At 40.5% G+C, this 23,556-nt stretch overlaps 2 protein-coding genes across 3 annotated transcripts; both read left to right on the top strand.

The window, feature by feature from the left end:
- Window positions 1-652: 652 nt before the first annotated feature.
- Window positions 653-17,544, top strand: LOC308107996 (immunoglobulin-like and fibronectin type III domain-containing protein 1). 2 transcript variants are annotated; one of them, XM_080460640.1, is made up of 25 exons: window positions 653-724; window positions 3,603-3,709; window positions 7,165-7,287; window positions 7,399-7,538; window positions 7,654-7,753; window positions 7,860-7,883; window positions 8,090-8,135; window positions 8,234-8,429; window positions 8,566-8,679; window positions 8,760-8,922; window positions 8,991-9,263; window positions 9,424-9,708; window positions 10,313-10,437; window positions 10,534-10,675; window positions 10,777-11,070; window positions 11,227-11,526; window positions 12,016-12,192; window positions 12,287-12,415; window positions 12,551-12,859; window positions 13,482-13,567; window positions 13,687-13,879; window positions 14,502-14,798; window positions 15,244-15,570; window positions 15,668-15,699; window positions 15,841-17,544. In XM_080460640.1, the coding sequence occupies exons 2-24, from the start codon at window positions 3,673-3,675 to the stop codon at window positions 15,673-15,675; spliced, it is 3,888 nt and encodes a 1,295-aa protein (XP_080316766.1). In that variant the 5' UTR covers window positions 653-724; window positions 3,603-3,672; the 3' UTR covers window positions 15,676-15,699; window positions 15,841-17,544. The 2 variants fall into 2 exon arrangements, with proteins under 2 accessions (XP_080316766.1, XP_080316765.1); XM_080460639.1 differs by having other exon boundaries at window positions 15,668-17,544.
- A 2,336-nt stretch (window positions 17,545-19,880) lies between these two features.
- Window positions 19,881-22,095, top strand: LOC308108948 (uncharacterized protein). The gene is made up of 4 exons (XM_080462279.1): window positions 19,881-20,214; window positions 20,564-21,024; window positions 21,116-21,263; window positions 21,349-22,095. Exons 1-4 carry the CDS (start codon window positions 19,888-19,890, stop codon window positions 21,757-21,759), a joined length of 1,347 nt encoding a protein of 448 aa, XP_080318405.1. The 5' UTR covers window positions 19,881-19,887; the 3' UTR covers window positions 21,760-22,095.
- The last annotated feature ends 1,461 nt before the right edge of the window (window positions 22,096-23,556 follow it).

Here is a 23,556-nt window from a genome sequence, read left to right as displayed (position 1 = left end):
CATGGGAGCTCCAGTGTGACCCGACAAATACCACAGGCATGCTGCGAGAATTTCTGTTAATACATACGGGGGTTAATTGGAGCAGACGCTTCATTCACATCAATTGGAGATTGTTTTACCAAATAAATTGTCTCAAATTAATGTTTACTGCCCAACAAAGTTCATAGTGGTGTGATCACATTACAAATAACCTTGTGAATCTGCCACTCGAAAGCTTTCGCATGGACGGTTTGCCTGTTGAGTGAGGGGAAATTGTAGTGCATGTGTATTGTGAATCCATAAATCACAAGGTCTCAACAAATGTTAAGCAATATCCAACTACACTGTGATTGTCATTAATGACAGTATGGAGGAAACCATGATATGTTGATCTGAATTTAATGGAATATAAATCTTGCTCTTACGCGATGCCGCTGATAGGGGTTTTTTCTATTCTCAACATAAATGGCAGAAAACGGTTGACTCCGTATGACGGGAACCAGATTGAATGAACAGTCATAATGTATTTCCAGTCACCCTGCAAAGTGATCGCTTTCATAGGGATACGTAAGAGGGACCTCACCTGTTTACCACTGCTGTAAGATGGGTTTTTACCAACTATCCATGTAAGGGTTCTGATGCTCGCCAAACTTTTATCACCGAACAAAAAGGCGTGTCACTTTTGAAATATCGGATAGAACGGAGAGCACAGGCGGCGAACACAGAGGACAAAAACTGAACGCAAGTACTAAAAAAATTATTCTTTTAGAAGTACTCAAATTACTTTTCATTGTCTCGTGCAACTGAAACTTTCACGTGGGATTGTTTTGACAACCAGTGTAAGCTGAGGCGACTGCTAAAATACCCAAGTGCCAGAGGAGACAGGGGAGAGGCACATTGAGAGGAAAGTCTTGAAAACAGAGCAGATTTTGATACATGAATTACTGGTCATGTTGGAGCAATAGTCACTTCATCATCTACTTTAAAATAGATGTTTTTTATAGATGAGTGAGTAGATTTTTGAGTATAATTGAATAGCCTCGATGCGTTGTATTAATATGCTGCTGCAGTGGAAATCAAGCAACTCTGATCAAAAGAGAGGACGACTCCTCAACCAGTTCTGTGTTTTTACATGACCTATAGAAATGTTTACATCGTTGAGCAAAAAGATTTAATCCTAACCCGAACAAGAAAGACAATTAAGCCAGTGGGCATAAAATACTACATATTCAGACACGAGAGAAGGTGTGATGTCCATGAAATTGAATTTTTTTGTGTGATAGTGAAAGACAGTAATACATTTCTAAATACAATATATAAAGGATTTTAAAAATCATTAATGGATCTTCTGGGATAAGATTTTACAGACATAAAGAATGTGACATTCCCAAATACTGAGTACCAATGACTAACAAAGGACTGAGCAGGGCCCTATGATCACTCTTCTCCACATGATGTACGACGCATCAAAGCATAAATACGTTTTTTTTTCCTACATGAGTTATAAAAGTTGAAGGACAGATATGTCTTTTTCACATCTTTACTGCTCCACTTATGGTCTTAAAAACTGAGGACACTGTAAAAAGCCCTATGGCCCCTATCATGATATGGAGCCTCATTTCTTTCAGTTCGCCTCAAGAAATAATTCCTATACAACCTCTCTTTTAGTCACTGTCATCGAGGGGTACTTATGGATGAGAGTTAAAGCATCTGTTTATGGCTGAAGATGAAACTCAGTCTTCAGATATCTCATGGACACTGAATTGCTGTTTATCTTATGTACAAGTTGTTTTTACTTTCCAACTCAAAAACAAAGACACATAAGTAATACAGATGATCAGTTCGATTTTAGAGGTTATTTTGGTTTTGTGCTCACAGTCACAAACTGGACTTCCAATGAGCGTCACCGTGCAAAACAGGATCTTTAAGACTCAGTAGCTTAAACAGAGATTTACAGATATGTGCATCGCCTTAACAGTTAGATGTAAAGACACTCTGCTCCTTTTCTATGTTTGGACCCCGGAGTAGTTAAGTTGCTGGCACAGCCAGATGACTCCGCGGGAAGGAATGAACCACTAGGTGGGATTTCACATTCCTCATTTACGGCGTCCCAGCATGGCTCCAACTGTCTGCACGAGTCACGCAGCGGCCAAGGAATCCCTCTTTTGACGAGCTGATGTCATATGGCATCGTAGATGATACTGCCGGGCAGGATATAAGGCAGGGTTTCTCAGCCATTTCTGGCCCATGACTTTGTGTGATCGGCGTTGCAGGTTCTCATGACCACTGCAGTTCACGATGTTGAGTCATACGACACTGTGCTGCTGTTCTCACCCAAGTGTGTTATATTAATATTATTCCAGTGAATAAATAATTGGTGAATTCATCAATCAAATTCTTAAGGTCTTATTTTTAAGCGTTTACCCATTATTAGTTTGAGATTCTCAAAATGAATTTGTTGTGTATGTAAACTTTGGCCACTGACAATCGACAGCAGGCAAGTTTTTTTTGTCAATGTCTATTTGCTGTCAACAGTTACTTGATTAACTGACAAAATAATAGATTTTTTAAAAAATCTAGTTTGAGGCCTTTGTAATTTATCACAATTGATCACATTTTAATCACACATTTGATAAAACAAGCAGCCATTTTCAGTTCAAAGGTATTTTGTTACAACACAAGGAATGTCATTAATATTTGTGTGGACATCTTTAGCATATTGAGGCAAAAAAAAATGCGTTGGTGATGTGCCATTTTTTTAATTGCAAATTTTCCAAAGAGCTTTGCCCTTATTCATGCTTTTATCTCAGTTTATCAGACTGAAACTTTCCATTCACGGGGCCATGCAAGGCACTTTCATGTATCACATCCATGTTCCACTTTCCACGCAGCAGTTTGTTGTCTGATGCATCCGGTGCATCAGTAGCCTCCGCCAGGAGGCAATGGAAAGACGGTCTAGGAACTGGGATTGAAAACTACCAACAATGTTTCAAATGAAAGTGTATAATTAATTTTTTCATTTTCATTTCAGAAAAGTTTCATGTTTAAGCTGCAGCAATTTGAAAACTATGCCTGTTCACACGGAAATGGCAAAAAATCCTGTAAAGGATGTAATTATAATGTCGGGCCACTAGTGGGCGCAGAGAACAATACACTATAAACATTAACAATGGTGAGTACACAGACAGACACAAAGGTGGATTCCTGTTACAAATGTAAACTACTAAGTCCCAGGAGAACGTGTCAGTCTGGAGGCTGACATTGATAAAGTCCAATTTACTCGTGCGTATACAGAAGAACGATTTATTACAGACATAGAGCGCATGTGCATTAGCAGCGCTTTACAAAAGTTGCATTCTCACACAAGAGACAGAGTGAGAGGGTTTTCGAAAACTTCCACCATAGGAGCTGTTTTCCAAAAGGTTCAGTGGTTCTGAGAACTGCTGTCATATGAACGGACCCACAAAATACAACAAAAGCAGGTTTAACTTAGAAAATGTTGAAAACAGAGCCTTACCAAAGTAAACAAATAGTGACTGTTGCCTATGACCTTGCCACAACAACAACAACAAAAGCGAGTCTGCCTGGCCTGTAAATCTCAGCATGTTCTCCATGTTCTGCAGCTCTCTTAAACGCATCCCCTCTATGGTCACCCTCTCCATCTGATTGGACACTCAATGATCCAACGCTGAAATGAAGTCAAACACAAAAGCGGACCCAAAAGCCTCAGGTAAGTGAAGAAATACGAGGTAATTTTTCCAAGTATGGCCTCTGTGATTTATGTGGGATCGGATGATACTGGTGTTACATTTTAGTATTGTTAAATGTTTATTTTTTTGACAAAACTAATACTGCTTATTTGGTGATTAAACAATTGTGCTTGATAATGCATAATGGCAAACACAAAATTTTCTTACCATTGTATACAGCATATCATGTACAGCCGTAGAGCTCCCACACTCTTAAAGTCATATTTTTAAAAAAATCCCTTTTTGCAGGAGCTGCAGTGTTTCTACAGAATATTTTCTCCAGCAAGTCTCTTTGGGCTTTGTACACCTGGATTCAGGAGGTTTATCTCATTCTTCCTGGCAGATCCTGTCACATTTCAGCAGACTGAATGTATGGTATTTGTGAACTGCCCTCTTCTCACGGATGGTGTGTGGGGTTCATATTGGGGCTTTGGCTGGTCCGTGTGAGGACAGACAGGAAGCTGTCCTGAAGCCACTCCAGCATTGTCTTGGCTAAGTGCTTTGGTTCACTGCTGTGCTGACAGGTGAAGCAGAGCAGGTTTTCTTCAGGGACCGCTCCATATTTAGCTGCATTCAACCTCCCTTCAACTCTGACCAGTCCGTCTGTCTGTGTTACCAACAGCCAATCCAATGCTTCAAGTTGATTAGCTAAATGAAGAACAGCAGTTCAACAGGATTGTACCTAAATGAGAGTTCTACCTCGGAATGGGAGACAAGAGTATTTCATTTCATCTTAATCTTACAGTTCCTTAGGGCATTCTGACAAATATCAAGCTTATAGTAGTTTAGATTTTTACTTAGAATGATTTCTAATATGTCAGATTGATGAGAGTACTGATGAGACCTACTTTTAAAAGGCTGGATTGTGATTATCACCTTCCTGATCTTCTCCATGACCCTACTTGCCTGGTTACTAAGTTTGGTTAAATGGTCAACTTTAATGATTCACAATGCTTCCAAACTTTTATTTTATGCACAATTAATTGGACCCTATTGTTCTTAAACAACTTCAAACTTTGGAAAAGGACAACAAATATATATGTTCAATTAAATATACAATACTTTGATTCTAATGGTTTGTTGCTGCCTTAATAGTTTTGCATGTTTGGACCCATTATGAGCAGAATTCTGGCACTTTTCCGTAAGTCAGGCCATTTTTTTTTTCTCCATTTGCTTCAGACATATGCCAGTACGTTTTCAGACACATAAAGGATTGATAAAGCTAACAGGAATACCATTCCTCTGCATATGAATAAGAACATTTTTGATTTTATTCAGTTTTTTAAATCAATGAGAGGACCATGTAATTTGAAATTACCTTTGAAAAAACAATGTGCCAAGGGACCCAAGAATTTCTGAAGGGACTCGTACTGAAAAGAAAAAAAAAAAGAGTCCAAGATGTTAAAATTCTTACTGGGCCAAGAAGCAGTTTTTGTATATTTCTAATCAAGTTGAAAATGCTTCGGCAGCTTTTTGACTTTTATAAAGAAGCAAAAACTGAGTGCGAAAGTAAGCAAGCAATAATTTGATGAATGTTTTCATTCTATTTGATGTAAAACAAAATTTTAACAAAAAAAAAACATTTTCACCATCATTGTGATAAAGAAAACCGTTCCAAAGATATACAGTATACAACCATCAAGACGTGCACCATTCCTTTTCCACTGCTAGGAAACAAACTGAGAAACAACTGCAGAGTGTTTGAAAGCCATTCACACTCATCCTACAGACATGGGGGGAGGCTCAGAGTGCTTTGTGACAAGCATATCTGTCTTGCACAGCCAACAATTTCTTACCGAAGGTGTTGTGAAGATTTCCGCAGTCCAAACCCTACAGTTCTTCCAGGGGCAATTAGTATGCAGCGGGGAAACAACTGACTGCCGTCCTACCAGACTTGGATTATGTGTGAATCACTGCTCAAGGAACAAGGTTACAAGACTCCTGCCTGCATTTAGATGATATAAGAACATAAAGAAAGCCCTCGAGAGATGACACAAACCATGAATATTCAACATGTGCCCTCAAACTGGAGTAAAGCTGATGAGGGACAATGATGTTTATTAGTAATCTTAAATGACACAGACTAAGTGTGAAATTAATGAATCAATTAATTATAAGATACCCATTAAATACCATATATGTACGAATGAGCATCTGATTTGGTCATTCAAATAATTTTATATAACTGTATGGAAAGTGGTATAAGTTAACCTGTTGTGTCAAAATTAAGTGATATTACATCATGATAAACTACACACCGTCAATTGACACATGTTTCATTATTTCTGTACAATAAGTCTGAAAAGATGAGGAGGAAAAACCACCTAAACAAATCTCAATGTATTTCATCCTAAAACTTTGTTTGACAAGAGCCTGCATATAACTGCAAATAGCAAGAAGTGTATGCAGCTCCTACAATATTTGTGGATTATGTTTCAGGACCTACTTACTTACATGTGGCAAAAAAATAAGGAACCCAGACTACATTCTAAGTGTAGCATGCTGCAATTATTGTCGGGCACATTTGATTCGCCACGCACGCTTGTATGATAATTAGTCGTTTGACCTATTCACAAAAGGCATTAGTCAAGACAAACAAAATGCGCAGGCCCTGGGTGACTGAAGCAGCTCTGAGTCATTATGAGGTATGATGCTCAGACACGCACACAAAAAGAGGGTAACAGATGGTGGGTTGGAGTTTGTGATTTCAACAGCTGTTGGGTGAACTTGGTGCTGTGTTCTGACTCATGCTGCATCCGAACTGCTGGAGACAGGAGGTGAAAAATGTGTTACATCTCTCCCTCGTTGCTTTCACCGGCATACACTGATAATACCTCTCAAATCTCCTGAAAAAACAGGAAAAAGAGTTCTGAGGTTTTTTATGGAGGTTTTTTCAACCTGACTTTAAGAGCATTTCCAGGCCACAATAACTATTTGTATTTTCTTTTTTAATATCAGTTTTGTGTCTATATCTATTTATTCTATTAATTCAGACTGATCTCTGACTTTGATGGAAAGCCTTGTGTCTATTTTACGAAAGGTTACAATTAATTCCCCAAAAAATCAGGAAAACATCTCTTTTCAAATTAACAAATTGCACAAATCTCTTTCAACATGATTAGTGAATGAATAAACTTGTATTAACTGGTATATAATTTGATCTGCAGTGTTGAAGAAATTAAAGGTCTTGCAACGTCATAGCAGCTGGAATGGTAAACAAAAAGAAGGGAAATGGTGCCCTCTTGTGGAAATCTAGAGTTAAAACGCAACAACATGGAAGTCAAGTAGTTTTTGTGCTTTCTGAAGTGGAGGCATTGTTTTTAAAGCTATACAATGTGATGACACACAAAACCATATGTGAACGTTTGCTATCGATGTTTGCATGGACAGCCTGACCCACCTCGTCTCATCATGTGTGTCTGTGGGGTCTTCACAGTGGCTATCAAGAAAAGTTCAAGGGTTCCCGGAGTTGTTGTGACTCAGACAGTGGAACAAGTGCCTTTGGGAAAAACAACGCCTGATTTCACCCGCAAACCACTGGCGGTGACTGTTCAAGAGGGTACGGATAAACACACAAGCAATAAAACAAGAAACAGCAGAAGCAGCAAGCCACTGATGAACACAGTTTCAGGGTCGTGTGGTTCTTGATGTGTTCTCTCTGTTCTTTCAGGTAAAAAGGCTCTTTTGAAAGCAATGGTTAGTGGAGATCCGGCACCAACAGTCACATGGGGGCGTACTAAAGGTGATGTTGACGACCCGAAGAAGTATGCGAACCGATACAATGAGCGAACACGGGAGCACATCCTTGAGGTGAGGAAAAAAAATGACAAAAGAAAAGACTGAAAAGACAGGATTTCCAAAGACAGTCTAATCAAATGCTTTGCACTATAAATGTGATCTTATGACATTTTGGCGTTACTATCAGGTCCTCAATGCAAAACTTGAAGAAGCCGACACCTACAAGTGCACAGTCACCAATGAGTATGGACACGCTGTTTGCACAGTCATGCTCAAAGTTCTTCAAGGTGAGCTTTATTGCCAAATCAGCAGTTGCTTTTATTTGCATTAATAAACTAAGATTTAGCATTATGTATTCATTCATCATTTCTCTGTTTTCACATCTTCTTTCAGCTGGTTTGAAGAAAAATCAGGGAGGTAAGAAATGTATTGAAGCAGCGCGCTTATGTTTGACTTTTTCGTGGATTCTATAGACTTTTTTTTTCATTAAGTTTTTTCTTGACGATCAGCAGTGACATAAAAAGAAAAAGTCTGCATGTTTTTTGAAAAAGAAGTGGTAAATTTTGATTCTCAGACCAAATCAAACATGTAATCATAAAAATATATTTTTGTCTCTCCCTCAGACAATGGACAAGCACCGCAGGACTTCAGGGCAATGCTAAAGAAAACGTAAGTAGAACGTACAGCAAAGTATTATCCAGAATACATGTCTGTAACACCCCCCCCCCCCAAAAAAAAACAACAACATTCTGTTCTTACTTTTTTAGTGTAGTTGTCACCAGAAAAAAACAACTCCCACCAAGGAAAGAGGGAGAAATCGATCCCAAACTCTGGGAACTACTTCTCACTGCACCAAAGAAAGATTATGAGAGAATCTGTTTGGACTTTGGTGTTACTGACTTTCGCTGGATGCTGAAGAGGCTGAACCAGATGAAAAAGGAACGAGAGGATGAACGGGCTAAGGTGCAGACGAATCGTGAATACTCAACGTTTCTTTTTGTATCGGGCAAAATGTCAGTGGCGTTTGACCAAAGGCATATAATGAGGTGCGTTTTCAGCTGTGTGACGGTTGCAGAACTTTTTAATTATTTTCTTTAAGGTCGTCGAGAAGGTGGACGACGTGAAGCAAATTGAAGTGAAACCAAATGGAAGAGCTGAATTTAGTGTTGACATGAAGCTAGCGGATCCAAACAGTGCGATTAACTTGTATAAGGTATGTTTGAATGTGTTCAAAGAGACCATCACTTAAATCACAACAACTTATGATGATGATTTTTTTTTTTTCCTCACAAGGACGGAACATTTCTGCCTTATGGTGATGATGACAATTCAAAACACAGCCTCAAGAAAACAGGAACAAAGTATGTTTTCAGCATCAAAGATCCTCAGCCAGAAGATGCGGGATTTTACCAGCTTGACGTTGAAGACGCAAATATCCTTTCTACCGACTTTCAAGGTAAAAGAGAAGTTCGGCACAAACGCGGCAAGTCAAAGCAGAATCGCGAGGACTTTCTTCTCTTTCAGTGCCGGATGTGGGGTTCACCGCCAAGATCAAGAACGCAAAGGTCGTGGAAAGTGAGGATGCCGTTTTCCAGTGTGTTTTGTCGACACCCCTCCAAAGAATCTCTTGGTCAAGAGATGACTCATCGCTTGAACACGGAGGCAAATATGAGATCGCCGTCTCAGAGGACAAACTCACTCACACTTTAACGATAAAAAGTTGTGAACTGACAGATAAGGGAACATACCACGCAATTGCTGGTATTGCTTCAAGCAGTGCCTCACTTGTGGTGGAAGGTGAGATACATTTTCCCTTTGGTACCCGTTTTGTAGTTTTTGACTTGTACATTCATAAATCAGACACGTTCAAGCCTGATATAACAGATACAACGTATACAGTGGTATGTCTTTTTTTATTTATTTTCCTTCCCCCTATTGTTTATTCACTACGATTTAGCTGATCCAAATCATCACAGAGGAACCGGTGACGATGATAATTTGTCCAAATTACAAAAAGAGAAGGACGATTTGGAAGCAGCCAAACGGGCCGCTGATGCGTCAGCAAAATCCGCACTGGGGGACGGCGGCGATGGAAGCGGTGACGGATCTGATGGAGGCAAGGGTGACGGAGATGGCAAGGATGGGAACCTTCTGGGAGACGGAGAAGATAACAATAAGAAGGACGACGGTGACGATAAGAAAAGGAGGCGAAATGGCCCTCTGGTTCCTGATACTGTTCTAGGTAAAAAAAATCCCCGTAGCAGCGTGTGGGGACTGAATGATTATTTGGCTATAAGGCCATGTGTATTACAGTAAGCGTCTCAGAACTGATTCCTGAAAAGTGTGGCTACAAACAAGGTTGGTTACGACAGTAAAAAGAAAAAAAATAAGGGAATAAAGATGAGCTTATAAAGAAAATACTAATCATGCTAATAAACGACTAATACGTGTTTTCTTGTAACTGCATTAAAAATGTGACAAAGAGTGACTTTATAACATTTGGCACTTGAATACAAATATTTCCAAATAATTCAAGGTTTTTCTAAAGTCAGGACCCCGAGAAACAGAAGAAAACGGTTTTATATACACAGAAAATGGAAGTGTTCTATGTATTGTGGTAAACCTAAATCATTTGGTAATATCATGGTCGACATATCCCGAGTCTGGAAGCTCACCACTACAAAAAGACCAATAATGAACACACAACCTGCTGTTAATGCAGGGTTTTCTTTTATATATATAACACATTCATTTAGTGCTCCTCGCATTCGCGTTTCCTTTATTTGTTAGAGTTATTTTTTTATCCGGCTAGGCAATTTGTACCATTTCAACATTTTCTTACGCAGATCGAGGAGTCCAGTTCGTCAGTGGGCTGTCAGATACACTCGCTAATGTTGGTGAACGAGCAGAACTCTCCTGCAAGCTGAGCAGTGACGCATCAGAGGGACGCTGGTATAAAGACGGCAAACTGGTGAGTCAGCAATTTTAGAATAATTACTGTGTATAAAATAAGCACAATATTTTATACTACAGCACAATTGAGGTTTCGCTGCATGTTTTTGACAAGCTCACAGACGGCGACGGTGTAACCATCATTAAAGACGGAGCTTGTCACAGGTTGATAATTGATCCCTGTACAAAAGACGATGGGGCCGTTTACCGTTTTGAGGCTGAAGGGCGTAAATCAGAAGCAACACTGCAAATTCAAGGTCAGAATACCATGTGCGACTTTCTCGAATCCAAAGTTTGTTTGTTTGTTTTTTTTTAAAGTGTTTTTGAAGCAACTTCTTTTTTCCCTTTGACATGACAGACCCGCCAAAAATCGACGCCGATGCTCTTGGGGATTTCACGAAGCCAGTCATTGTTAAGGCGGGTGAAAATGCAGACTGGAAGCTGCCTTTCTCTGGTGGGTCACCGATGACCATCCAGTGGTACAAGGACGACGGCGAGCTTCTGCCCGGCCTCAATGTCAAGATCGAAACGTCAGACACTGGAAGCAAACTACGCCTCACAAAGTGCCAGAGAAAAGATTGTGGAGAGGTGAAAATCAAAATCAAAAATGAATTTGGGACCATGGAAGCAATTTCAAAGCTCATTGTACTGGGTGAGTTCTTGAGTAACTCACAGTTATATGTTACAGTCGTGGTTTTCAAACGGTAGAAGGATAACCCGAACCACACAGTGCTGGAATCGCACTGCTATTCACCCCCACCCACATTATCTTCTAACCTTATTTCGGATATCTGTTTTTAATTTTAAGACAAACCGACACCCCCGCAAGGCCCGGCGGATGTTGTGGAAAGTGCTGTGACGTCTGTCGAGTTCAAGTGGAAGCCGCCAAAAGACAGTGGCGGCTGCCCGGTCACAAACTACATCGTAGAGCGGCAGCAAGTGGGGAGAAATAAATGGACGAACCTTGGTGAGATCGCCGGCGGCAACCCGAGTTACAGAGACTCCGGCGTGGACCCGGGAAGGAGATATTGCTACCGGATCAGAGCCAGGAATGCAGAAGGCGTCAGTGATTACCTGCAGACAGAGGACATAGCAGCTGGAGTATTACGTAAGTCGAATTGTTTTGAACGGACGACTTTTATAACTTGACACTCAATATGAATGGAACAAATTCAGACTCAGTCTTTTAAATGATCTGAGAGAATTAGAGTAATATTCTATAAAGGTTACAGAGGCACAACCTGAATAATAATAATTATACAAGCAGTGACCCTTTGGCTTCAAAACAACATTATAAAGCATTATTTTCTCCCCAACCTGTCAAAAACGTTAGTACACTACTGCATATCTGAATAAGTCACAAAAACAAAGCTCATTAGGAAAATGTTTTGATGGATGTATTGAAAGGTTAAGTTTTACATTCTTAGTTTGCTGTAATGCAAATACACTTAAAATAAACATATCTGTGACGACTACAGTCTATAATATTTTATTTGCCAAATGTTGCGCTGCTTTCTAGACAGTTGTTCTATATCATCACAGACTGCAGTTGTACATGCATCGTTTCAGTTTTTCAATATTCTCATTTCCCACACAGGTTATCCCGGACCCCCAGCAGCCCCTAAAGTGGTCAGTGCCTTCAAAGACTGCGTCAACCTGTCATGGTCTCCACCAGCTGACACTGGAGGAACCAAAATAATAGGATACAACCTGGAGAAGAACAAGAAAGGCACTAATTACTGGGGTCTTGTGAACCAAAACGGGCCTCTTACAGGTGTCTAACAAACTGCAAAAACACCTGAATGAAAAGCTGCTATGCCTCTGTTAACATTCACTGATGACAAACCGACTTCTTGCCCTCTCAACAGAGACAAAGTACGCGGTGAAAGACGTCTTCGAGGGGGCAGCGTATGAATTTCGAGTATCTGCCATAAACCTGTCGGGTGCAGGAGATCCCAGTATCCCCAGCGACACGGTTATCGCAAGAGATCCAATGAGTGAGGCTTTTACATCCCCCCCCCCCCCCCCCCCCCCCCCCCCGACACTCTCGTGAGAGTTATTTTTCAAAGTAAACCATGTCCTTTTAAAGAAATAAATCTCAAGTCATATTTTTTTTTTTTTTGCCATTTCAGAGCCTCCAGGCAAAGTTAGAGACCTGAAATTAGCATCCTCTGATTACACTACATTTTCACTGGCTTGGTCTAAACCAAAGGAAGTGAAAGGAGTAGAGGATGAAGCCCAGGGGTACTATGTGGAGATCAGGCCAATAGAAAACCTTGAATGGACCCGATGTAATGCCATCCCAATTACTCTAACATCCTACACCGTGCTCGGCCTGAAGGCAATGGCAACATACTGGGTGAGAGTAATTGCCACCAATTATGGAGGTGACGGAGAGCCTCAGGGATTCGACAATTACCTCATTGCCATGCCTCCTCCTGGTAAGAAGTTTTGTTTGTTAAAGCTTAATGACGCTCAATTAAAAAAGGGAGAAAAGGGTAGTCATTTTGTTTCAACTGTCTTGTATTTAAATAGCCCCACAGCTGTAAAAACAAAATACATATATATATATATTTTGTTTTTTGTTAGCTCTGCACCCAGTTGCACATCAGTTTTCCTCGCATTTTACTCACACTACCTGTAGATGTTGAAGTTATGGGGGGTTGTTGTGAAGACTTAAGACACAAAAGGTGTTACAACAGCTTCAAATGCACCATTCAACCGAGCATGGCAATTTAAAGAGGGAGTATGACAAGGGAAAATTGCTCTCTGAGGCAAACTGATTCTTTATTGTTGGTAAAAATGAGTTCCATGCACATCACTGAGACAGGTTGTCTGTGTGTGGATTTATCTTTTTGGTCATGTTACTATTGGGTTTACTTGCAGCGCCGATGAAGAGAAGTGAGTTTAAGTCCCAGTGGTGAGAGAAGAGTGTGCAGAGACTGCAAAATAGTTACAATAATTTAGAGGCTCGAATTTATAAAACAAGAGATTACCTAAACTAGTTAATACTATGCATACGTGAAAATCTAACATTATTTTATCTAAATATTCCACCCGCAGTCAAGCCAAAATTTAAAGACCGAAACATGAAGACATTTGTGGTGGTGAAAGCTGGAAACACGGTTCGTCTCAACATCAACTTTGAGGTAAAGAGGATTACATTTCTTCCTACAGCATGATTTTCTTTTTTTTTTTCCTTTTTGCACTTCTAAGCAAATTTGACATTCATGAGAACGTAAATAAACACGTTTCTTCTCGTCTACAGGCCTCTCCCATACCGGATATTTATTGGTTAAAGGATAACACCCCAGTGGCCAAACATGTGACCATCACCAACTCTGATAAAGGTTCTCAGCTGTTGATCCCCACATCTGAGCGCTCGGACAGTGGCGTTTACACCATTACTGTGAAGAACATCGTTGGCCAGGAGAGCTTCAACATAGAAATTAGAGTTACAGGTGACACACAAAGAACTGTACAGCAAATAAAATGTCTATTCCAATATCTTCAAATACTGCTAGAAGACCTCAGCTATTTGTTGTGTAGCAGAGAAAATCAAGTCATTTTAAATCTTTTTTCTCCGTTGTGGCAGAGCTGTGTATATTTCAGAGTTTAAAGCAAATACTGGCTTTTGATTGTGTATCTTTTAGCTGAGAAATATCGTACCCATATACCTCCACGTTGCACAATACTACAGCTATGGCACATTTAAAAATGTGCAAGATGTTGGACAGAAATAAGTGACAATACTGTTGCCAAGTAGTCCCTTTTCTTGGGAACCAATGAGCTTTTGGTTTTAAATCGCACATAAATGACAAGTTTAAAATGTTTTAATACAAATCCCTGATTTCAATATCAGAATACATACGGGCTAAAATGAAAATACTGCTAAATAGGTACCCGTTTTATTTAAAACCTTTGAAAAATTCATGGTTTTATTCTTTCTAATACTCTTACCATTTGAGTTGGAATGGAAAAAACAACAACACAAAGTCTAACAAATGCCAAGAATAAATGTGTTTATTAACGAAACCACCCGTTTGAAGCAGAGGTAATTAAAACGTTTAAATCTGCCTCCAGATGATCCCAAGCCTCCAGGTCCAGTGGAGCTGGATCAGAAAATCCCAGGAACAGTGACTCTGAGCTGGACACCGTCTCCAGATGAGAGGAGGGATGACAGGCTGCACTACATGGTATCCAAAAGGGACTCCTTCAAACGCACCTGGAGAACGGTGGCAGACAACCTCTTTAACAATACGTTCACAGTTGTCAATGTTTTGCCCGGATGGGAGTATAACTTCAGGGTGTTTGCTAAAAATGACATGGGCCTCTCACCGCCTTCTCAGGCCCCAGTGTTTGGAACTAAAAAGGAAAAAGGTTTGTGGCCAGTCACTCAAGGAAAGATGACAAAATATACTTTCAGGTACCCTGTTGGAAAACAAGATTCATGACTTTTTGTTTCAGCCACTTTCCACAAGTTCACGAAGAGTCTGAATACTTGATCCATTCAAAATCAAGCACTTCTTAACTTTCTTCAGGAAATTTCCATAAAATGTTGAAATATGACCAAAACAATTGAACAAGAACAAAACAACTACCCCCTTTACATACACTATAATAAGCTATAAAAGGATTTGATTACATTCATTTAGAATTCTTCATCAGCACACTGTCGTGCTGATGAAGATCCACTAAGGAATGAAATGTCAAGTCTCCCTGAGGTCTCCTGTGTCTGAGCAGAGATTTCTTAAAAGACGCACATGCTGGCCAAAGTATACACTTTACTATGAAACTCTAACAACAACATATCTCTGCGTTTCAGAAATGTTCAAGGTCGACATCCCGGAGGCCAAGTCCCTCAACTTTGAATCCCCTCCGTCGTTTATCGTCCCCCTGAAGAAGCGCACGTCTCCCGAGGGCTACGAGTGCCACATGAGCTGTGCGGTGAGGGGGGACCCGGCTCCACGCGTGACGTGGTACCGCAACGACGTGAGCCTCAACACAAACACCAACTACCACATCACCAACGTCTGCGGCGTGTGCTCGCTGCTCGTGCTGAGGGCAGGAGCCAGAGACGACGGCGAATACAAAGTGGTCATAGAGAACAAACTGGGAGCTGCAGAGTCCTCCATGATACTGAATATCAAAGGTGTGAACTAGATTATTGCAGTTTTCGGTCTGTCCAGCAGCTGTTTTATGCCCAATCTGAGAATAATGCAACGTGTGTATTTGTTTTTTTCGTGCAGAGAAATGAAGAGCTGAACAGAAGCTGAAACATGTAGGTTCAAAATGTTCAATCAATCAGAACATTTAGAAGCAAATTTTTGTGCATTTTGATTTATCCTCTGCTTAATACTCGTGTGATTGTCCAGCTCTTTTTGTGTATTTTGTTTTCAATGCCCACTTCGACTCACATCAGCAAGGACGGCAAACAAGAGGACGCTGGACAACTCGAGTCATGTTTGGTCTTTATTTTGTTGACAAACAAATGTTGAGTGTTCTGTTAAGCTGAAAACCTTGAATGAAAAGATACAAAGCCCATTAGTGAAACAAATCATCTTGCTTTTAACGCCTTGAAAAACAGTTTAAACTAATCAATTTTACTATAGCTTAAGCAGTTAAATCAGGAATTGTCCAACTCATTTTTCAGGGACAAACATTTAGCGTCCATTTGCTCCACCAATGTAGACTCTTAAAACCAAAAATAAACTAATGCTCCTTTTAACAAACATCATTCAAAAGCGTGAAGAAATAACTTAAAATCTGAACACCATGTCAGTTTTGAACACGTGCAATTTAAGCCCAAAACATGCCATTCAAAATAAAGCCCAAGCTTATAGATAAAATTACACCACCATAAATAACTTGAGCTTTTACGCTTTTGCCATAAAACACTAGAAACAAATGTCCTACCAATGGCGTCTGAAAGAGTTTGCCAGCTGCTCTCTTCATCAGAATGCAAAGCCACACACGTGCTACTGATCCTCCTAATGAGCCAGGCTCTCTCTTCTTCTATCTGCACACCAGCTGACACACCCTACCATGACTGGTGTGCGAGCGCCCCCTTGTGTATCCCTCCAGACATTTACTGACTATTTGTTTTGTTTTGTTTTTCTTAATACAATGTACAAAAGGTGACATTAACATAGCAAGAGGCTTGAGTTATGTATGCCTACAAAAGTCGGCTTTTCACGTCAGTCCTTTCAAGTATACAAAAAAAGAAAAGAAATGCAGAAAGACAGAGAAAGTAATTCTATAATACAATTTACAGATCAAATTCAATGCAGAGGTTCTTTACAGCTTTAGAGTTGGTGCAGTGCTTTAAAGTGATTGTGTATGATGACAGCAGTGACTTGAAACATTTACTGACATGACTGTAACAACACAGGAGAGTTGTACGTCACAAAGGAAATCCAAATTCAAAATAAAACACTTAACACTGATGCATTAAAACACCCAACTATGTCAAAACACCTGAGAGATGTACCCTATGTGTTTCAATAATCGAAATACGATATATGACAAATACAAAGAAAGAAATATGAAAACCATGTGTTTTATAATTTCTTTGTGTTTATTTTTACTAATAAATCCATTCAGACAAGCAATAATTTGCTCCACATATTTATATATTTTCAGTGAGGACTTGATTTGACATGTTCAGAAGCCACGCTGTATGTATGTGACACTTAACTACCAGAGGCCAGAGTTGCTGTTGGTACAGAGACAGAACATAAACGTAAGAGTTCGAGTCATCCAAAAGTTGACGACGGAAATTTGATTTAATAGTACTCAAAAACGAAAAGTCTTATCAAAACTCAGAAAAGAAATGGCAAACGATTAACTCTTGAACTTAATACGTTTGAATTTGTTGCTACCCATTGTAAGAGTGAGACAACTAAAAAAAATTATTATTTTTTTTTTAAATTTTGTTCATATCTTTTAGATGGCAGAAGTTGCACGTCAAGTTTTGCATGCTGTTTTGTTTTTGTTTTTTCTTGATAGATTACCGGGCGATTATGGTGATGATAGATTATGCATGACAGTGACTCCATAACACATTGTTGCTCAGAAATTTTCATTATCATTGGTCGCTTGCAATAAATCAATAAGACATACTGTGAACTGTGGTCTTTGTCCTCTAAATAACACACAAATGATTTTACACTATTATTTTTTTCCAATTTCAACATGAGATCGGTTACAAGCAGGATGTCCAAGACCCTCAATAATGTGTGGAGGAAGTGGAGAGATGAGTTGCAGACCTGTCGCAGACCACGGTTGAAGTAGCTGAAGGAGTGATTCCTGCCCCAGTTATACAGAACTCTGAACTGGAATGAAGGGACTGAAGTCGTAAACAACTGGACAGAAAGAGACTTTTGACACGGAGCGACTGCCTGACTCGGCCACTGTGAAGCTCCATTCGTCTCACATCGTTTCACTGATCGATGTGCAGTGGCTGGGATAAACCAAGAAATGTTCAGGTCGAGCACGACGAGACAGAAAAATGACAAAACAGCTCAAATCTGCAGTGCTCCGAGTGAGTCCGTGAGAGGGATGTGACGCACACAGAAAAATACACATTATGTAGGTGAAGGGTTGAAAAGTTGCAAAAGTCAGCTTGTAGTTTTAACTCTACTGCTTTCAGTCTACATTAAAAAAAAGTGGATCGGAGGAGAAATTGACACTAATTAGGTTCGAAATGCAAATACGAGCACATCTCAGTGCTCTTAATTACCGTATGTTATAGGAATGGTGGGTTGGCAAACTTTTGAATGCTGTGGAGGAACTGTAGGCTAATATCAAGGCCATGATGTTAAACATCGAACCGATAACGCAGAGCATCTGAAAGCTGCTGTCGCAGGGGTATGTTAAAATACTTGCAAGTGCAAATAGCTAATCAACCAATGACTTGGCAGGAAGTCATAACATGTCGGTATGTAGATATAGTTAAGATTGTTCTGTTGATGTTCAAACTGAGCCTGAGATTCGGGAAGAAATGTGATAGATGAAGTTATTCCAGTCAGTGGCACATCGTGAGCTCGACTCGAACCAAGTAAATCCTGAAAAACTAGCGGGCAGCAAGTAGGACCCCCGAATAAAAAACCCTACGACAAGAGTCAAGCCAAGTAGCATAAGTGATTTTGAAATAGCATGGTTGCTAGTGCCATGGTCTCAGTATTTAGCAAACTGCTGACCGACAGGGATTTTTTTACACACAGCCAACTTCAAGGTTTGCAGACAACGGTCTGAAAAAGAGAAACATATCCACTGAGTGGTGGTTCCTTGGCCCACAACAGCGTGTTGCTCATGCCAGAGTCAGACTGGTTCAAGATGATAAAAAGTCATCTCAGTTAACCACTTGATGCAGAAGAGCGTCTCCGACCACACAACATGTGGAACCTTGAAGCTGATGGACTTCAGCAACAAAAGACAACACTGCTGAGCATGCCCACCCCTCCGTGACCACAGTCCGAAACCATGTCGGAAAGCTCCAACAACCTCAAAGAGCTTTTCTTTAACACGACAACGAGTGCAATGGGCACAGAGGCGTCTATAGTCACTGCAATTTAGAGAAATAGAACATGTTTGGGATATAATGGGAGAGGAGATTCACTTCGTGGATATTTAGTCGACATGTTTGCTTATGAATATGGCTCAAGATCTCTGAAGAGCATTTCAAGCATCTTGTTGATGTATATTACCAAGAATAAAGACTAATTTAATAGTCAAAGTTGACGCAACCTGCTACTGGTAATGTTTACATGATATTCTGGCAAGGTGCGTGTACAGTATGTACTATCAGTTTCATTTTCATCAACGGTTGTTGACGTTTCTCATAAGGTGTAAAGTGTTTTCTGGGAATCGATTTCAGTCAAAAAAAACCGTTTTAATTCACATCCCCTCTGTTCCTTTGACAGAAGTCATGCTGTAGACCTGTCGTATGTTGTAGAGAAGGTTCACCCTGAAGGCCGCAGTCTAGCCACCTCCCTGCTTTAATACACCTAATCATCATAAGCGGCTCATTATCAGTCTCTTTCTCGAAAGTATTTTCTACTCTGTTCTATCTATCGTTACATTGTATATAAGAGTATATTTGATAATCACAGTTTTATATGGAAACTTGCCACTTGAAGATCGTTGTTATTGTACAGTGAAATAATGCGATTGGCCACAAACACAACGGCTGATTCTAACCCTCTCTGGAATGTAAATATCGCAGTACAGTTACTGGTTTACTTTGTATTTGTGTAGTCGAACTCTTTATATCTAATATAGTTGTCTTCAAGCTGAGCTATTACACTGACATTGTGAATTTGATAGCCTCTCAACCACTGCAGTTGCATAACTTGTCACACCCCTCACCCAGTGCACGCTCTGAGTATTATGGGGGTCCAATGAATGACCAGGACAGGGGGGGGGGGGGGGGGGATTCTGCAGAATAGACAACTTGATACTGTGGCAGATGCAGACGAGAGGCCACTTTGCTGAATCCTCTCCACAGACGCACCTCTCCCCTGCAAGCATGGCCAAACGCAAGACCAAGAAGCCCCAGCCGGAGGACGCCTCTGTGCTGCTGGACGGCCCCGTAGTGAAGCCTAAGACAAGAACAACCTTCAGCGTGTCGCCAGCTCTGCTGTGTGTCATTACCCTCACAGTCGGAGCCTCTATTATGGGCTGGTTTTGTGTGCAGCAGCAGCACAGTATCGACCACCTGTCGGAGTCTTTCACTACAATGCAGCAAAGGGTCGTAAACTTCCAGAGTGCGATGGACAGGCAGCCGGACGAACTGGTGAGTTACTGCTTGTCACTTTTTCAAGCGTGCTTAAAACCAAGGGCGTCACAACTACCGGTACTGATGACCTCTAAACACGTGCAGGCACGTGCTATTTCCATGTTGACGAAGAATGCAAAAGCTGAGGCCAACTCTCTATTGACATACATTTGGGTGGCATATTAGGTCTTACAATGTTGGACAGGCATACTACGCCCCTCAGCCATTCATGCATCCAACAGGCACAGGAAGAACGTTCAAACTATATTACGTTTTTGGCAAGGTCCAATTTTAACTTTGTGTATTTCATCATGACATAAATTAAAATATGTTTCTATCATAACTGATAATTGTTGTCCTCAATCAGGCTGACGTGTCTGTGGAGGAAAGGATTTCCGCCCTGGAGGAGTCTCAAAGACAGGCTCAGGAGAAAGTCGAGGCCGCCTTGGCCACATCAGAAAAGGTCAAGAACTCTGACCTGTTCTCGCAGCTCGGGGCGCTCCAGACGGAAATAAACACTCAGTGGGATGAAATGAAACAGGCCGCTTTGTCTGTCACAACTCTCCGGGGCATTTTCAATAACACAAGCGAGGATCTGGAGACCATGAGGGAAGGAGTAGCTGCTGCACTGAGCTCCAGCGCCACACTGTCTGAAACCGTGGATGGGCTGGCCAGTTCGTGCTCGCGGGTTGTCGAACAGGTTGCATCAGTAGATGCCCTGAATGCCCAGGTAGAGGCGCACGCCTCCGAGCTGAGCGATCTGAAAGATTTGCTGTATCTTCACAGCGTTGCACTTCAGGCACACAATCGGGAAATGGCTAAAATGCAGTAAGTTCTATTTGATATCCGTCTGCCTGCATGAATGATTTTCTTTCCCAAAATGACTCAAATTTCTCAGAATTTTCTCTGTGGTTTTTAGGGAGGTTGTTGAGGCACGGCAGATCATGCGCGCCCAGGCTTTAGAGGAGATGCTGAGTTTAGTCCGGACGTCTCTCGACGAGCAGTTTTTCACTTCACAGAATCTGCACAGCAGCGTTTTGGCTCAACTGCAGACTTTCCAGTCTCAGGTGAGTCTGCTCAATTAACAAGGACCAATCCAGTATTGTGTTTCATATCAGTACAAATAATGAGTGACTGATCTGTCTATGTCAGCTGGCAGATGGACCCTCTTGGCCGATCAAACACAAGGCGGATGAGGAGGACCCGATCTCTTCGACCTCACTCAGTGGCGCCGAGCAGGAGGCACCGGAGGATGTCCAGGACCGAACTGAACAGGACGACACTGAAGATGATGAAGCAGAAGATGCGACGGAAGAGGATCAGCCGATGGAGCCAGAAGTTGATGCTGATGTTGCAGAGGAAGAAGAGGAAGTGGAAGAGGATATTAGAGAACAGGATGAAGAGCAGGAGGACACTGAGGAGGAAGCAGAAGACACAATAACAGGAGATGTTTTGGATGAGTCTTTAGAAGGAGAAGTGCCAGAAGAAGCTGTGGGGGGTTCAGAGTCCATAGGAGACAAAGAAGAAGATATGCAACCTTCAGAGGAACTCAGTTATGAGTAGATCTGAGCATCTCTAAATCATTGTAGTCTATCACTATACATGTTGTATACATGCGATTGTGACTTTAAAGTCTTATTCATGGGAACCATTTTAATGAGCAGCACTTGTACTTGCTGTAAATTATTTTAAATATTTTTTTCTTTTCTATTTTTAATTCCATACGACATGCAAGGTTATGTCAGGTCATTTATTTATCACTGAAACGGAGGATTTTCCTGCTTCTTTTCTTCTGTGTAGCGCCACTGGTAATCTAAACTGTCTTCCACAAGCTGTATAATGTATTGAATCCTTTGAAATGTTGGACTTATATAAACACCAGTCTCAACAGGAAGTGTGACAATTGCTTTTTTTTTTTTTTTTAAATCTAAATATAACTTAATGAAAACATTTTAATAATACTGTAATTCCAACAGCTTGTCTGCTTTTGACATATGAACCCTTGAAGAAAATGTGTCTGAGTCACAAAATATAATATTAAAAAAAGATAACAGTCACAAGGGTTGAAAATGACAATCGTGTACCTTAGTACGAAGTTTAAAAAAAAAAAAGATCAACGTGACTCTTCTTGTAATTTAATACAAGTACACGTGTGTCTGCTTGCCCCTGTCAAGTTATATATGGCACAGATGTACATGCTGTACATGTGCGTTACACATGATTCCTCCAGTACATACTGTACAGGCTCTTTGTGAGGAAAAGTACAAGTTTCTGCCACTAGGTGGCACTTGGTTGCTATCAAGCTTAACTGAAAGCTTTTTTAAACAAAAAAGAGAGAGGAGAGTGGGTGGGTGGGGGGGGGGGGGGGGGGGGGGGGGGGGTGTTATGTGATACAATATAAAACTGGACAGTTTTTAAACGCTCACATGTCTTGTGTTACTCCTCAGCCATCTAATGTAGATGTGATCAATTGTAGTTGTGGATTATGGTAATTTATTGTGGAAACTTTGGTCCCCAGATAATATAAGAGTTGAACAGTTTAAAAGCATTCTTCTTCCTTTTTTTTTTTTTTTTTAAACTTTTAATTCACTTTACAGTTATTAACGTCTTACAACTATCTATCTATTGAAATATGCGTGGTACCATCTGTCACTATAGTTTCTATTGTGAAGTGATACACTCATAAACATCCTTGTAAAATTCTAAAGATAATTTATCCTCAGTAGTTTGTTCATAGATTACACTCCGATGACTCAAGATGGAGCAAATAACAATTTAAAACAATAAAACACACAAGCCCACTCCCCCAGCAGGTACCAAATCTTCATGGCATTAAAACTTCTGAATCAAAGGATTTTCTCTGAAACACTTGTCACGTTCCTCAAGCGTTCACAGCAGGGCCGAAGCTCAGATAATTCACTGTTTTCCGTTAGATTCCCTTTTAAGGTGAAATCAAATTGCAAACAAATGAGCTGAGCTAATGTAATTAATGCAGCAGTGTCATGGACATTCTCAGAAAGGTATGTGAGCTCATTGTAATTATCAACACGTGCGGCCTCCAGCTTGATTAAACTCAAACATTCTGCGAACAGATTCTAACCGAAACACAGAGGAGCCCTGAGGCATCGAACTAAATGGTTCTGTGGTTTTTAGTCTTATCACACAAAACACATTAACCAACATCCAGATACTGCTGTTGCTTTTTTTTTTTTTTCCAATTATTGTGTGTAGTAGGATCCGACATCTCTAATAGCCTTAGTTTGCTTTTACTTGAAGAAAAGAGTAATACTGCACTTTAATGTGGTATAAACTGGATTGATGCTGGGCTCAGGCTGGGTAGGTTCTTGCTGTGAGGAAACT

Source organism: Lipophrys pholis (genome assembly GCF_963383615.2).
Source record: "Lipophrys pholis genome assembly, chromosome: 4".
NCBI classification, from domain to species: Eukaryota; Metazoa; Chordata; class Actinopteri; order Blenniiformes; family Blenniidae; genus Lipophrys; species Lipophrys pholis.
Note: the sequence above shows the minus strand (reverse complement) of the source record. Positions and strands in the feature narration are given on the sequence as shown.